Source organism: Panthera onca, chromosome A2 (genome assembly GCF_046562875.1).
Source record: "Panthera onca isolate mPanOnc1 chromosome A2, mPanOnc1 haplotype 2, whole genome shotgun sequence".
Lineage (NCBI taxonomy): Eukaryota > Metazoa > Chordata > Mammalia > Carnivora > Felidae > Panthera > Panthera onca.
The window spans coordinates 168,427,402-168,443,510 of NC_138340.1; the positions used below are offsets into that span (position 1 = coordinate 168,427,402).

Here is a 16,109-nt window from a genome sequence, read left to right on the forward strand (position 1 = left end):
CGGTCTGGTCCTGTCCCCACATGTCCGAACGCCCCCTCCCTTGTGTCCCTACACACCCCCACCCGGCTTGCTCCTCAGGCAGCGTCTCTGTTGCCCATAGTGCGGGTGACTCATTCTAGGTCTCATTAAGGTGACTGATAATCCGTGAGTGATTTGTGCCTCCCAGAGACATTCACATTTAAACAGGAGAGTTCAAGAGATGGGATATTCCTTCCTCTCCTCTTTCCTCCCTCCCTCCTCTCTTCCATTCTTTCCTTCCTTCCATAAATGTTTATTGCACATTTTCTATGCCCAGCGACTTCCCAGGTGCGGGAATAAAGCAGTTAACAAAGCCCTGGCTTTCATGAAACATTCATCCATACCGGAAGAGAAAGAAAATAAGCAATTGAAAATATAAATACATAGAATGTCTGGTACTGATAAGGGCTGTGGAAAAACGAATCCGGGGTACGGAAGATGGGGGAGGTGGGAAGGCAGTAATTCCCACTTGAAGGGTTTACTGTGAAAACAAAATAAAGCGTGTAGATTGTCTACCACATTTCTAATAATCAATACAGTGAACGTGAAATTGTGCTCCTCTGCTAATAATCCGTCCCAACGTTTAAGAACTCAGAGAAACTCGTATTGTGCCATACCTCTTCTTTCTGTCGCTTCCTTCAGTCTAGCCTCATTATCTGGAAAAGAACAGGAATGGATGACCGCATGATAAAACTCCTTATCTTTAAGATAAAGACCAGAGATCAGGAGAGACTTTCCATGGATCTCTTAGAATGACTGTAATAAGAAATATCCACCTTCAAAATGGAATAATACAATATAATTCCAAACATTGTCCCTCTCATCTAAAAAAGAAACTTTTCAGGTTTCATTAGTGAAAAATAACTTTAAAAAAACCCTTAGGTATGCAATGGTAGATTCGAGTGGCTGAGCAGCTTATGATGAGAACGATTAACACATATCAGAAATCATCTCCCATGCCACTACTGTAAACCACACTGACTTATCTCAAAGGCACCCACTGTCAGTCATGTGAAGATGAACAGAAATCAAGAAATCCTTTTTTAAAAGTCCAGCTAGCCCTGGTGGATTGAAAAGGGACCATGGCACAGAGCACAATCAAATACCACACGCATCAAAGTGGAACATTCTTTTGTTCCATCAACCGCACCATATAATTCCAAGACCCGGCCAGCTTATAATGACATTTTAAGTAGCTTTCAATGCTCCAAGTGGGCTCTAGCAGAGCAATTACACAAATGTCAGGACATCAAATATGTAAGGCCTGGAGTAGGAGATCAAGTCACATGCACAACTGCTGCAAGCCTGACCTACTGAAATTATATGTCTTAATAGGGTCCCCCAGACAAAATGTTATAAGCTTTAGAGAATAAGCAATTTTGTGCAGATAACCTCACTACAAAACTGCTTTAATGAAGATGTGATTCATGTATAACAGCTTTTGCTCTTAAATGCCTTTACCACCATGCATATACGAAAGGATACAATTTAGCCATGTGTAAACACACTTCATCATCATCTCCACCACAATCATTACCATTGTCATCACCATCATCACTATCACCGTCACTATCAATCATCACCATCACCATCATCCATCACCACCACCACCATCACCACAATCATCACTATCAATCATCACCATCATCACCACCAGGATGATCATCCATCACCACCACCATCACCATCATCATCATCATCATCACTGTCACCATCATCATCACCCAGTCTCTCTATTACATGTAACACTGAGACAAAGAACCAAAAAAAAATAATAAAATTAGGTTTGGCATTAATTGTGCCACTTCAGTTGGTGATGGGGGTGGCAGTCAGATTGCTTTCTAAAGGATGTTTCATTGAAATTCACATTAACATGAGTCTGCACACTCAGAATGTTAACTGACTTATGATAAGAGGAGGCGGCCTAGACGTATTCAGGTTAGAAATGTGGCAGGGAGATGGCATTATATGTGAGGGTCAGCAGGCGACAGGGAGAATGCACTTGTTCTGTGTTGTTCGAGGAGGTCTTCCTGGTGGAAGGTGGCAGGAACAAATGGTTGCAGTAAGTCCTCTCTAGGTGCTCTACTCACTCTCCATGTAAGAGAGGCAAATTTCAACTCAATATTCTGTGTAAAGAACTTTCCAGAAAATGCTTCTGGCTTCTCATGTAATGGACCTCACAGGAAAGTAATGAACTCATAGGTACTTAAGGGAAGGCTGACAGTTCATCTGCCAGAGATGCTATTGAAGATACTTCTCATGTGAGGGCAGATTGTGTGACCCCCCAGGTTCCTTTCGAATCTGAACAGTGACTCTTTGCTGGCACAGAAGTTGAGGGAAGCTGTTTCCCAGCCGAGGAGGAAGGCACGGGATGGGGCCATGCAGAGTCAGGGTCCCTGTTCATACACAGCTGCTCTTCCTGTACATCTGAGCAACCCAACCAGGTGTGTTCACTTCAGGGATGCTGGACAGGCAGGGTGGAGTCAGAAGCCAAAACAAGAGGAGCCATCTTCCTGCTGTGTAAGCCACAGAGCAACACCCAGAGATTCCTCTGCCCTGCTCTTGCTTCTCCCCCCACCCCCCACCCCCAGGAGAAAGCAGACTGTTGGCTGGCCACACAACATGGTGATAGGCTAACATAAAGGTTTCAGGCATCTTATACCAAATGTGGGACTAAGTTTAACTGAGATGAGGACTACTTTGATAACACAGGTACCTTCTTCCATAGGTTCTAGAAGATGTTCATAAACCCCAGGGAAGGGCATGAAGCCAGGGCACAGCAATTTATCAATAGTTCCTCATGGGGCAGACTCTGAGAGGCAGCCTCTTTACTCCAGTAATTAAATGGTCAGTTTGGTCCTGGTTGTTGTTGTTGTTGTTGTTGTTGTTATGTTTATTTATTTGCGTTGAGAGAGAGAGAAAATGTGCATGAGCGAGAAGCTCAAACCCATGAACTTGAGATCATGACCTGAGCTGAAATCAAGAGTCAGACACAACCAACTGAGCCACCCATATGCCCCTTGGTCCTGTTTTTTTTTTTTTTTTTTTTTTTTAACCAAAAGTATTTAGAGCAACACTGGCCTTCACTCAAATGTGAATGTATTTTTTCAAAAATGAAAAAGGCAGCAAGTGCTTCCTTTCAAGTGAAAATGACCCTAAATTGTGGGCATATATTCTCCAGGGCAATAGAAGCACTTGAATCTGGTTTTTCCACTATTACAATTGATCACTGTCACCATGAAAGTAAAAGTTCTGGTTCAGTGCCCTCCTGAGGTTGAGGGATACAGGGTATACTTTTGCCCTGTATAAGTTTCCAGGCTGGGACTCCCACCATCAACAAAATGGGGAAATGGACAACACAGCCGGCAATTACATGGTCTTAGCAATCACGGAAAGTTCAAACAGGAAGAGGCCCCAAAACATACGTATCCAACACTCTTATCTTGAATGAGGGAAGAGAATAAGAAAGACTATCTGACTGGTTGGTGCTCAGCAGGTGTTGTGTAAAAATGAGCAAATTCATGAGTAAACTTGCTAAGAGTCATAGAGTTGGGAAATTGCACAGCCAATAGTTAAGGAAAGTGTTTCAGACTTCCATCCCTATAAACATTCCATATCAACACAATAGAATCCATTTTAGTACAGATTTGGGGGGCAGGGGATGAGAACACTCATTACCTTGGCCATTCAACCTATAATACAGTAAGACATCTGAATAGAAAAAATAACAAGGTATGTTGGGAAGAAGCTGGGCATAAGAAATGCCCAGAATAAAAGTAAGCAGAGCGATAATAGTAACTAAATTCTCCTAATTCCTAGTCTGGGCTCCCCAGGGTGTGGAATCAAGATAATAAAGAAAGAATTCCAACAGATTGGCTAGAGGCTTTGTTTCCTCTTTGGTTTGGTTTTGAGCATCATCAGTGAGCAAGAATTAGATTGGCAGCTTCTACCAGTGGGCACACTGCATATTATTTGTCACTGGCTCTAGTTAACTATTTAGAAAACTGTATATGATTCATCCCCTAAGGTGGTTTCCATAATTTAGTTGTCATCATTGAGACTTGAATGGAAAGAATGACTTCAGCCAAAATACTCACAAGATCTATATGAATAAAGCTACAAAATTCTGATGAAAGAAATCAGAGAACTAAATAGCTGGAGAGATATTCCACGTTCATGGATAGGAAAACTCAATATTGCCAAGATGTCAGTTCTTCCCAACGTGATCTATAATTCAATGCAATCCCAATCAAAAGCCCAGCAATTTATTTTGTGGATATTGGCAAACTGATTCTAAATGTATATGGAGAAGGAAGAGACCCAAAACAGCTAACCCAATATTGAAGGAGGAAGAAAAAGGTTGGTGGTCTGACACTACTTGAAAGAAAGACAGCATAGTACTGGTGAAAGAATAGACATATAGATCTGGAAAGCCCCAAAACGTACCCAAATAAGAACAGTCAACTGATCTTTGCAAAGGAGCAAAGGCAATACAGCGGCACAAGACGGTCTTTGCAGCAAATGTTGCTGGATCAACTGGACGTCCACATGCAAAAAGGTAAATCTAGACACAGACCCTCACCTTTCATAAAAATTAACTCAAAATGTGTTACAAGCCTGACTGTACACCACAAACATATAAAACTCCTAGATCCAGCAATCACACTCCTTGGAATTCACCCAAAGGAGCTGAACACGCATGCCCACACAAACAACCGCACGTGTGTTTATATTACAGCAGCTTTAGTCATAACTGCCAAAACTTGGAAGCAACCAAGCCCCTCAGTAGGTGATGGATAAATTAAGCTTTTGTCCATTCATACACTGGAATGTTATTCAGTGCTAAAAACAAATGAGCTGTCAAGCCATGAAGATACATGGGAGAACCTTAAATGCATATTACTAAATTAAAGAAGCCAATGTAAAAAAACAAAAACAAAAACAAAATCACACCGTGTGATTTCAACACTGAGACATTCTGGAAAAGGCAAAACAATGGAGACGGTAAAAATCTCAGTGGTTGGAGGATTGGGAGGGAGATGGGCGCACAGGGGAAGCACAGAGGACTTTCAGGGCAGTGACTACTCTGCATGATCCTATAATGGTGGACACAAGCCACTGTACATTTGTCCAAACCTGCAGAACGTAAAACACCAAGAGCGAACCCTAACTAAACCCTAAACTATGGTGATAATGATGTGTCCGTACAGGTTCCCCAGTTGTAACAAATTTAACACTCCAGTTGGGGATCTTTTTTATGGGGAAGGCTGGGCACATGTGAGGGCAGGACGTACATGGGGAATCTCTATACCTTCCCTTTAATTTTGCTGTGAACCTAAAGCTCCTAAAAAATAGTCTCTTAAAAAAAAGGAAAAAGAGTGACTTTAGGCTTTGTTAAAACTCAGTGACTATTGAGGCTGGGAAAACTCTAATCAGGGTTCTGTGGTCTGAAAAGATTTATGCATGAGGATGTTAATGGTGCTATCATGTGAAGAGCAAAGATCAACAAACTATATATAATTTAGGAGACTTGCAGTCGACCCTGGAACAACGCAGCTCGGAGCTGTGCGCATCCACTTACACATGGACTTTTTGTAGTACAGAGTACTATGAACATATCTTGCAACATTTCCTTTTTTCCAGCTTACGTTATTGCAAGAATACACATAAGACACAGAATATGTGTTAATGAATGGTTTGTATTATCAGTAAGGCTTCCAGTCAACGGTAGGCTATTAGCAGTTAAGGTTTTGGGGAGTCGGAAGTTAAGTGCATATATTCAACTACACAGAGGGTTGACACCTCTAATTCCCACGCTGTTCAAGAGTCAACTGTATAGAGACATAGAACTGATTTAAATGTATTGTGGTGCCTACATACCGTGATGGTTAGATGATTATGCCTCTACTTAAAAACACAGCTGTATGGGTACGTGCATGGGTCATTGGTTTTGGACGGGATATCTGAAGGACACACACACACAGAGTGGTAGCCTACTTCCGGGCATACGGCAATCACAGCAACAACATTCACAACAGCCAAAAGATAGAAGCAACCCGAGCGTCCGTTGACGGATTGACAAAATACGGTGTTACCCATACAGTGGAATATCATTCCGCCTTGAAAAGGAGGGAAATCCTGACACCCGCTGTAGCATGGACAAACCTGGAGTACATGATGCTCAGTGAGACGAGCCAGTCACAGAAGGACCACTGCCCTGTGATTTCACTTCTATGAGGTCCCGTGAGCCATCAGGTCCATAGAGACAGAGAGCAGAGGATGGGCACTGGGTGCTGGGGAGGGGAGTGGAGTTAGTGCCTAATGGGGACAGAGTCTCAGTTTGAGAAGAGGACAATGTCCTGGAGATGGTGGTGGGGACAGCTGCACAACAGCATGTATGTCCTTAACGCCACTGAGCTGTGCACTTAAAATGGTTAAGATGGTCAGTTTTAGGTCATGTGTATTTTACCACAATTTCTAAAAACTTTAATGTAAAAAGTGGGCATGGAACTATATGTTACATAAGAGTGAGTGGAATTCACAGGGCTTGCTTGAGACTGATCCCAGGCTGGAGGAAGAGCTAACCCGGTGAACACATTAAAGGGACGGCGACACCCCGCTCCCCTTGCTCAGAGGGGGACTGCGACACACACACGGCCACAGAGGAAGGCACGCCGAGCCTGTGGCGCTCACCCGGGAGGTAAGTTGAAGTGACTTTTGTCTACTTCTTTCTGCACACCTATCGCCCAAGTTTTTCAGAGTGGCCATTTGTCATTTTACAACTGGTAAACAGCACAAGTAATCATTTACAAATTGATCCCCACTCAAACTGATCTGGAAATTCCGGAAGAGCATCGACGGAGGAGTGCACACACGGGCGGCAGCCGGAGCGCTTCACCTTACACCGGAGAGGCCGCATTCGGTGCAGCTCGAATCCACACATGGCACACGGTTTGCCGCCTGTCCCCCATCACCCCATTTCACACAGCTCTTTCTTGCGAGTTGGCACTGCTTTAAAGCTTTTTTAAAAAAGATAGGGTGTAAATGATAAATAAATGAAGAGAGAGGTGTCTTTTCTATGATAAGCTTTTACCAAATGAACATCTGCCGTACACATTGAGTCAGTAACTCAATTTATTGAGCGCTTCTCTGGGGGCGGGTACGGGTGGGTCTTCCTGTGGCTGCATGTGAGACGGTGTCACAAGCGGGATTCGATCATGCCGCAGAAGGACAGAGCCTTCTCGGCGTCACATGGGAGCTCCTTGCCCTTCGCGTGACCACAGGGTCGCCCTTCCAGGTAGCAGCCCTCAGGGCGTCTGGGATAGCCAGCTGTCCAGGCTGACCATCCTGAGGGCACGGCAGCCCTCCACCCCTCCCTTCCCACTCTCTTGCTGTCACTTCCAAGGTGCAGCTGGGTTGGTGCAGAGGACTGCGCCTAGGGATTCTGTGCTCACGGCCCACTGAATCCACCTGTACATTCCACAGGGACCGCAGGCGGGTGGCCAAATGGTAGGGGCAGTTTTTCAGGCAGTGACGTGAAATGGCCCACCCGGGTGTCTGCTGTTATCGAACGCCAATTAAATCCCAGTGCACAGAGTCCAAGAGTTATTTTCAGGAAGCCCCTGGACTGCAAATTTAGAGGAAAGTTGGCCTTTTCTTTTCTCGTTCTTTTTCATTAAATATGTAAGAAGAGAAAACTTTACCCGTCCTACACCGGCTGACACCCTGCCCCTCAGTGACCTTTTCCACTCTGCCCCCTCTAGAGGCCAGGAACATACTTTTGTACACACTAAGCAGAAAAAGCTGAACTTGGGAGCTGAATGCTTGCTTGAACTGGAGTCCGGGAGCAATTAGCCAGAGTGACAAAGCAAATTGTGTTTAAATCTAAATGTTCTACGATTGCCTCTTCTGAGCTCCAACTTCGTCTTAAGTGATCTGACAGTGGGGGTGAGTGCCATCATTTATACTTTTGAGCTGCAGCTTCTCATCAGGAAAATGAGGTTGAAAATAATACCGCCTTATAACGGTGACATGAAAATCAAATGAGGCCATTTGTGTGGAAGAATCCACTGGTTCATTCACTCAGCAGACACTTTGCCAGGCACACGCTGGGTGCTGGGTGCTGGGATGGGGACAGTGACAAGGAGGCCGTGTGTCATCTTCCTAAGCTGATGGTTTCCGGGGGGGGGGGGGGACAAACATTTGTCAAACAGTCGCACAAACATGTACTTGCAGACTGTGAGATGTGCTCGGGTGAAGGCACAAGGTTCCAGGAGCCTCTCCTCTGCGGTGGGGAAGCAGCTCATCTTGCTGAGAGATCGAACACTTCAAAGAGCCAAGCTGAAGTCTGCCAGGGAGGCTGAGTGGCCCCAGCTGCTGATGCTAAGACAAGACACAGCAAGACAGTGTCCCCCTCACAGAAAAGCACCCTGTCACCACCTCTGAAGCCTCGTTGCTGAACAGTTAACACCATGGTCAGACCTCTGGGCTGGGCTAGCTCCTACACTGCAGGCTTACAGAAAGTACAGAGCACAGGAAACAGGAACCAGGGACATGCTATCATCAGGATGCACCAGCAAAATCCAGAATGTGAAAACCCCACGAGACAAGCAAAGAAGAAGAGAGAGAACCCTTGTGAGATCTAAAGGGGCTGAACAGACAGACCCACCAAGGCAATGGCTCTTCTTTTGAACTTCAAAAAAACCAACTGTAAAGAAAATTTATGACGACTGAGAAATGTGAGCGCCGATTAGATCACAACACTAAGACATTACTATTAATTTTAATGTGTGATAAAACTATTGTGGTTAGGTTTATACAAGAGTTCTCATCTGCCAGCAATACAATGATGAAACCACTTGATAATGGGGAGGTGGTGGGGGCGTAGAAGTGGCAGGAAAGGCCAGGAGCTGCCTTTTGCTGAAGCCCAGTGATGCCATGCCCAGGGTTCATTTAACAATACCCTATTTATTTTGTGATTGACATTTTACATGTCTCCTTTTAAAGCATAAAGTGCAGCTGGGAAGACAGTATACATGAAGGGATGGCCAACATCGCAAGTTAGCACAGAAAAAAACTGCCAATGAAATTATGCAGTTAATAACGGTCATTGGAGAATGGAGATCAAAGAGGATTTCCCCAAAGACCTGTGCCTCAGGGCACGTCAAGAAGAATGGGAAGGTACCAAGTGACGGGGAGACAGAGGCTCCTGAACACTAGCAGACACGTGGAGCCAGTCGTATTCTGTGAGCACACCTGGCTCTCTAGTGCATTGAAGTCTCTTTCGTAGAGGCTTCCCATTGCCAATAGCTAGGACAGAAGTAGTTGATAAAAGGGATTGTTTTAAGTTGTGGGAGATGGGAAAGGAGACAGAGAAGGAAGGGGTGGTTACATAAGCTGGGGCAGCCAGCAGAAGATGGGAAGGGGGCGGTCAGCACCATGGAGAGGGCCCAGAAGTCCCAGCAGAGGCCACTGCTTGGCCACCACCCAGTGGCTGGGGGTGACTTTCTGCAGTGTGCTCATAGCAGAGGTGCCGGGTGACACTGAGCTGGGGAAGATGGGAAAGGCAATGACAAGTGAAGGCCAAATTGGCAGCTGAAGGCCACTGGCAGAGTCTAGGGATTATGGGAGTTGCAGAAGGCAGCAGGGCCAGTAAAAGGAATTTCTCACAGCTGCGCAGAGGAGAAACACCCCCAGAGGAGAACATGCTGGAGAGAGAGGTGCCCCCCCAAGCAGCAGCCTCCTGCAGAGCAGTGCCAGACACACCAGTGGGTATTTATGTGCAAACAATTGGTAGGCAAGCGCAGTCTTCTTTCTCATACAGCTTTCTTTCCCAAGACAAGAAGGAGAAGAAAGCATTAGTAATGGCCACACATGCCGCCTCCCTGTAATTATAACTTTGTTTTCCTTCCATTTAGAAGGTGCCATAATGGCTTTGTGGACCGAGAGAGAGAGAGAACAAGCAAGCTACTTAGCTGAAAAGCAGCAATATGTAGAAAAGAAGGCTGTCAGAACAAATCCAATTAAGGCATCACTTATAGAAAATAGAATGCTAACATTAATGTGATTCTCGGTCAATTAAAAAAACCTGTTATCTGCTTGATTTTATTATTTGTTTATCTTCAAAGAAGAAATCATATTTTATCAGAATCTCACTTTCTATTTTATGGTCTTTGAAAAAGGCTGCTAGAAAATAAATACAAGGGACCCCTCTGCACCTGACAGAGGCAGAGGAACCAGTAAGTACCGCATCCCTGTGGGACGGCCACAGCAGGGCGTGACTCACGGAAGAGCCCTGAAGCTGCCGTGCTGAGGCTCAGTCACTTTGAAGGCCCCACGGTGCCTGCACTGCATCGTGAGGGGTATCCGTGTCAGACTGGGCTCTTCTGGGGACAGTCAAACAACGATAAATATGTGACGTGACCCCGAGTCTGACCATAAGGAGTGCTGAGGCATGACATATGCCGAATCCACAAGCGTTCATGTTCAGTTTTCCACAATGTTCTGTGGCCAGCATAATTTGGGGTCAGACTTGGCCATTGTTCCTCAACGTGTTTCAGCATCTTCATCAATGATGAAAGAAGCTGACTCTGAGAGGGTGGGGGTCTAAACACTGTGGCCCCTTCCACCCCAGGAGGGCCCTTTTCTCCCTTCAGCACCACGGCTGGATTCTCTTGGCATGAATACAACCACCTTCTCTCCTCAGAGCACCAGAGGCACAGGAGGGTGCCCGAGGCCCTTTCTCTCGCTGCACTGGCTGCAGCCATGACCTAGGGGGCAGCACTGATGCATCAGAAGCCATTCAAAGGATGTGTAGAGTGGAAAGGACTGGCCCTGGGCAGGGGCCAGAAAGACAAAAACAACAAAAACCCGGGGATTGGTGGAGGCTAACTTACCATCGCTCATGGCCTGGGGCAGTTTGGGGTCTCCTGGAGGCGAAGGCCACTTCCGGGGTTCCACCGGCGCCGAAAGGACCCTTGGTGTTTTCCACGGTGCATGCAGTGGGTTTCGTGGCCACGGGTCACCTTCCCCGTGGGGCGCCGGGGGCTTCCGAGCCGCATATGCGCCCAGCGCAGCGATCAGTTTCTGCCTATTGACGTTGCCATCCACCTTGGGGCTGAGCTCGTCAGGCTGCAGCCTGCCAGGGGTCCGCAGTGGGCGGCCCCCAGGGTAGTCTGCCCCAGGGCCAGGAGCATAGGTCAGAGCAGACGTTTGCGCCATGAAGGTCAGCACGCTGTCAGCAAGGGGGTCCTCACCCTGCAGGAGCCGAAGATCAGAACAATAGCAGGTGAGTCTCCATGTCAGCCAGTCGAAAGGACATTTGACCTCAGTTTTCAAGGCACGAAACAGCACCGACATTTCTGAAATGCACACCCAAATTTTCACTCCACTGATAGACCGAGTTCTATGGCCCATATTTGTATTGTTGTGGTTTTCTAATAGCAGCTTTATGGAGATATAATTCACATACCACAAAATACATCCTACTCAGTGTTTTAGTATCTCCAGAGTAGTGTGAACATCAACAGTGACTTTAATTCCAGAACGTTTTTTACCACCCCGACGGAAACCTTGTGCTCATCCCCATTCCTCCTCCCCGAAGCCCTAGGCAACCACTAATCTACTTTCTGTCCCTATGGGCTGGTCTGTTTAAGACATTTCATATAAATGGAATCACACAACATGTGGCCTTTGTGTCTGGCTTCTTTCACTTAGATGTTTTTGAGGTGCATCCACACATCAGTGCCGCATGCCTTCCCACAGCTGGAAAACACTGTTTTAAAGACGCAGTACATTTTGTTTACGCATCAGCTGGTGGACATTTGGGTGGTTTCTCATTTTGGGCCATTATGAATAACAGTGCTATGAACATTCATCTACAAGTTTTGGGGGGACATATGTTTCCAATTCTTTTGGGTTCATGCCCGGAAGTGAAATTGCTGGGTAGTATGGTAACTCCACACTTGACCTGCTGGGAGCTGCCCGAATGTTTTCTAACATGGCGGCACCGTTTTACATTCCCAGCAGCAACGTGTGAGGAATCCGGTTTCAACAGCTCCTCGCCAACGCTTGTTATTGGCCACCTGTTTCCTTACAGCCATCTAGTGGGTGTGAAGTGGTAGCTCACTGGGTGTTGATTTGCGTTTCCCTGATGGCTAATGATGTCATGGACTCCTTGTCTTCCTTGGAGAAATGTCTGCCCGATTCCATCACCTGAATTGGTGTGAACTGTTGCAAAAGTATCTCTCCATCCACGATCGAAGCACCTATATTGCCTGTCTTACCGTCTTTATTTCACGACAACTCCTTTCTTTACTGATTATTGGAATCACCTTTATAGCCTATTCCTTTAACAGCAATATTCTGAAACATCAAAGCTGCCAGGCTTTCTCTTAACAATTATATGTAACATCAAATCCGTGGCCTGACCGACATGGTCTTTCATTGAGCCTCCACCTGTAAGTCCCCCTTATTCATTGAGCCCATTTTCCCGGGAGGAAACAGACTGTTTTGCCACTAGACACCCCAAGGCCCAGTTGTCCTCCCCTCTGGAATAGCTACAAAAGTGTTAGAAATTTCAGTGTTCTACCTCTGTGGAACCATCAGAATTTCATGGACAAACACGGAAATTTCCAACTTGGAGATTCTCAGAAAAGCTATGGCTGTCTTGAGGCTTACTCCGAGCTCCCTCCATGGTATGGAATGGGTCCATGAACCATAAAATTTTAAAATCTTGCCCATTCACATTTTCTAAGTGCACCTCGCTTGGGCCACAACATCAATGTTGAGTCAATAGGGAGTAGACCTTCGGATCTAGTTAAGATGTGCAGCCATCACTGAATCTAAGACAAATGGTTCAGACTCCCAAGTCTGGCTATTTTCAAAAATATTTGGGTTCAGGCTTCCAGGATAGACTTTGGTGTAGCAAGTTAGAAGTCAGAAAACTAGGGTTGATAAGGGTTCTAAGTTGTTGTTCTCACATATGAACTTGGGCAAATCACTTGACCTTTGGAGACTCAATTATCTGTCAAAGAAGGAGACTGGACATTATCTCTAAGATTGCTTTTATTTCTAAAATGATGTGATTTTAGCTGTCATCCAAATTGTTCAATGTTGTCCAAGTACTAGCTGAAACCAATTGCTTTTCCTTTAGAAAAGAGAAAGGAAGATTCATTAGAGAAAGGGAGAGAAAAATAAAATGCTACCACACAAATAGCCCCTCCAGCATTTTCCCACAAATTGGGTGTAAGTGTCAATCTTAAGCCCAGGCTGAACTCCCGTTCAGAAAGGCTGTCTCCGAACACCTGGTCAGGTCATAGTGCTGGGGGCTAGGGAAGGCCTCCAAATGCCTCATTAATGTGCCCACAAGCCTCTCTCCTCTTTTTGCCATGAATGCAGCCTAACCGAGGACTTCTGCTCAAAGAGCCTCTAATTATGGTCGAACTGGAAAGCCCCTGGTAAAGGACAAACCAGGCTGAACACAGTGCACAGTGGATCACTCCTGAATGAAACCTGTGCAGTGGAATGGGATAAACAACCTACTTTGGGTCTGTTTATGCTGTGAACCAAATTAAGGTAAAGAGGGAAAAAGAATATTTCAGTAGGTAAACTGTAGAAATCATAGAAAAGCATCAGTTTTTACAAATCATCCCAGGTCCTCTGTAAATGAAGGCCAGCACGATGGTGTCCTCAGGGGAGCTCACTGTGGCCCAGGCGAGGGTGCCACCGAATAACCAGGAGTCCTGGGAAGTGGGAGATCGGCAGGAAGTGTATTCTGGTGGCGGCTCCTCCTGTGTGGCTTCAAGTCTTGAAGGAGAGACTAGTAGGCGGGGCTGGATTCTGGGGCAAGGCTGCCTGGGTTTGGCTCACACCTCTGATCTCACAAACCTAGTGAGCTTTGCTTTGGCGAAGTATTTAATCTCCAAGTCATCCGTAAAACGGGGATGATAACACTTGCTTGGCACAGCGTGTTAATGGCTACTGCCACTAGTATCGTTGGGGTTATTATCTACTTTACCTCCTTAGGCCTTCATTTTCTTTAAAGCAGGAGGAAGTCCACAGATGAACTGAGCATAAACCACCCCCCCCCCCCCGAAGAAGTTTTAAGCCTCAATTCAACAAATTTATGATGTCAGGTTCCCTAAAATAATGCTGAATAATTTTTAGGACTTTAGTCGCCCCAATCCGGAAATTAGCAGCCTAAAAGTATAACAATTTGCCACTGTCCAACACATGGTGTGGCCAGTTTGGGTACATTGGTTCTTGGTACACATGCTAGAGAAATCTAGTGTGGGAATCCCTGGTATGGTAAGTACACTGTATACGAGGCATCTGAGAACTGCCACAGTTGATAAAATTTACCCCGAAATTCTATTCCTCCAGGCACATTCCTTAACCCACAGTGTGGCCACATGAGAAGTAGAGTCTGCTCACCCGCTCACCCACACCTTCTACACTGGATAAAACCACAGGGAAAGAAGGCTCTTTGGGGAGACTGGCCTGATCCTGTCAGCACAGCTCTGTGGAACCTGCATAGCTTTGGACAACCTCCTTGCGCTTCACTTTTACTACCTTCAAAATTAGGAATATAGTTCCTTTTTTTCTTAAAGCAGGTAAAAGGATGGGAGTAAAAAGGTGAGTTAAAGTGCTCAGCACATGGCTCAGAGATGTTTGATAAATGGTAGGCGGTCGCATCACGTCTATCACCATGATCCTCACCGACATCATCATCACCATCAATATCGTCACTATGAGCACGATCACCTCCCTCACCACCGTCACCTCCCTCACCGCCATCACCTTCATCACCGCCATCACCATCCTCACTGCCATCAGCACATCCCAAGCACCAGTGATGCGGTGTGCCAAGCTCTGGCCTACATTCTGTGGGGGAAGACTGTCTCAAACATGGACCTGTCTTCAAACAAATTGCAGACTGCAATGGGGGTTATGTCACAGACGTATGTAACTATAATCGAAAGCATATCATTAAAGAGGTTTAGTGATACCAATTTGGAAGGAAGAGGGGAAATCAGGGCTGCCGCCTGGAGCCAGCTGACACACTTCCTAAGAGCCGCAGGCTGCACTACACCCCTATCTGCCAAACAATGAAACAGCCATGGATGCTCCCTATACCCCCAGCCTCCCCAGGACCAGGGGACCAGAGCTAAGAGCCAGGCCTCCTTCCTCTCATGGAAGTCTGCCCACTCCAGCCCCAGACTGTAAAATTAGGAGTTCAGACTGCCAGGAAGGCCTCGGGGCCCTCGGAGCCCCACGTGCAAGCACTGAGTGGAGGAGACTCATGTCTGCACGCTGGCCACTAATGCTTATCAGATATTCTCTTATGCCAAGGATCCAACACAAATTAGGAAACTCAAATTGGGTCATCTTTTGACCACAGAACAAACATTTTCTCCAGGTTGTCTCACAGCCCGAAGGCAGCATTGACAAGCACATTGATCAAGACTTGCTTACTGCCGGTGACGAAACACACAGCAATGGGGCTGTCCACAGGCTTCCTGATGAGATGACCCCATAATGCCATCGGATGTGGCCAGATCTGGGAGCCTCGTAGGAACCCTCCACCTGCAATTCATTAATGTAGAGATGGGATTACTCTTCTCTGTGCCTTTCTGTGCTCAGGCCATGGAGGATGATTCGGGGGAGTCATCAAGTCTCTTCCTCTCCCTCTATCTCTGTCTCTGTTTCTCTGTCTCTCTTCTGTTTCTGTTTCTTTCTCTATCCCTCTCCACTCCTGACTCTCCCTCTTTCTCTCCTTCCCTCCCCCTCCCTCTCTCCCTCCTTTCTTCGCCCACTTCTGCCTCCCTCTCTCCCTCCGACACTCCCCCCTCCCTACCTCTCAACACAGAGAGAAGGATGTCCTGCCAAGGTGTTCAGGCTCTAAGTGTCCAGCCTGCCCCGTGTGCAGGGAATAGGTTGGCGGTGTCATTCTTACTGACGGCATCGTTGCCAAGACAAAAGAAATGTTTGCCCTCAGGGGAGCTTAGGGACAGACACTGGTCTTTCTTTGCAGCTGAGACGTAGTACTTTCAGTTAGAAAAATCAGTCTCCAAACACTTTTTACAGAGTTC

General features: G+C 46.2%; 1 protein-coding gene across 4 annotated transcripts in view; it reads right to left on the reverse strand.

The window, feature by feature from the left end:
• PTPRN2 (protein tyrosine phosphatase receptor type N2) overlaps positions 1-16,109 on the reverse strand; it is an 812,735-nt gene that overhangs the window by 478,342 nt on the left and 318,284 nt on the right. For all 4 annotated transcript variants that reach the window (XM_078436952.2, XM_078436943.2, XM_078436944.2 and 1 more), the window contains one exon: positions 10,914-11,274. In XM_078436952.2, the coding sequence (XP_078293078.2) occupies positions 10,914-11,274 (361 nt within the window). The remainder of the gene's footprint in view (positions 1-10,913; positions 11,275-16,109) is intronic.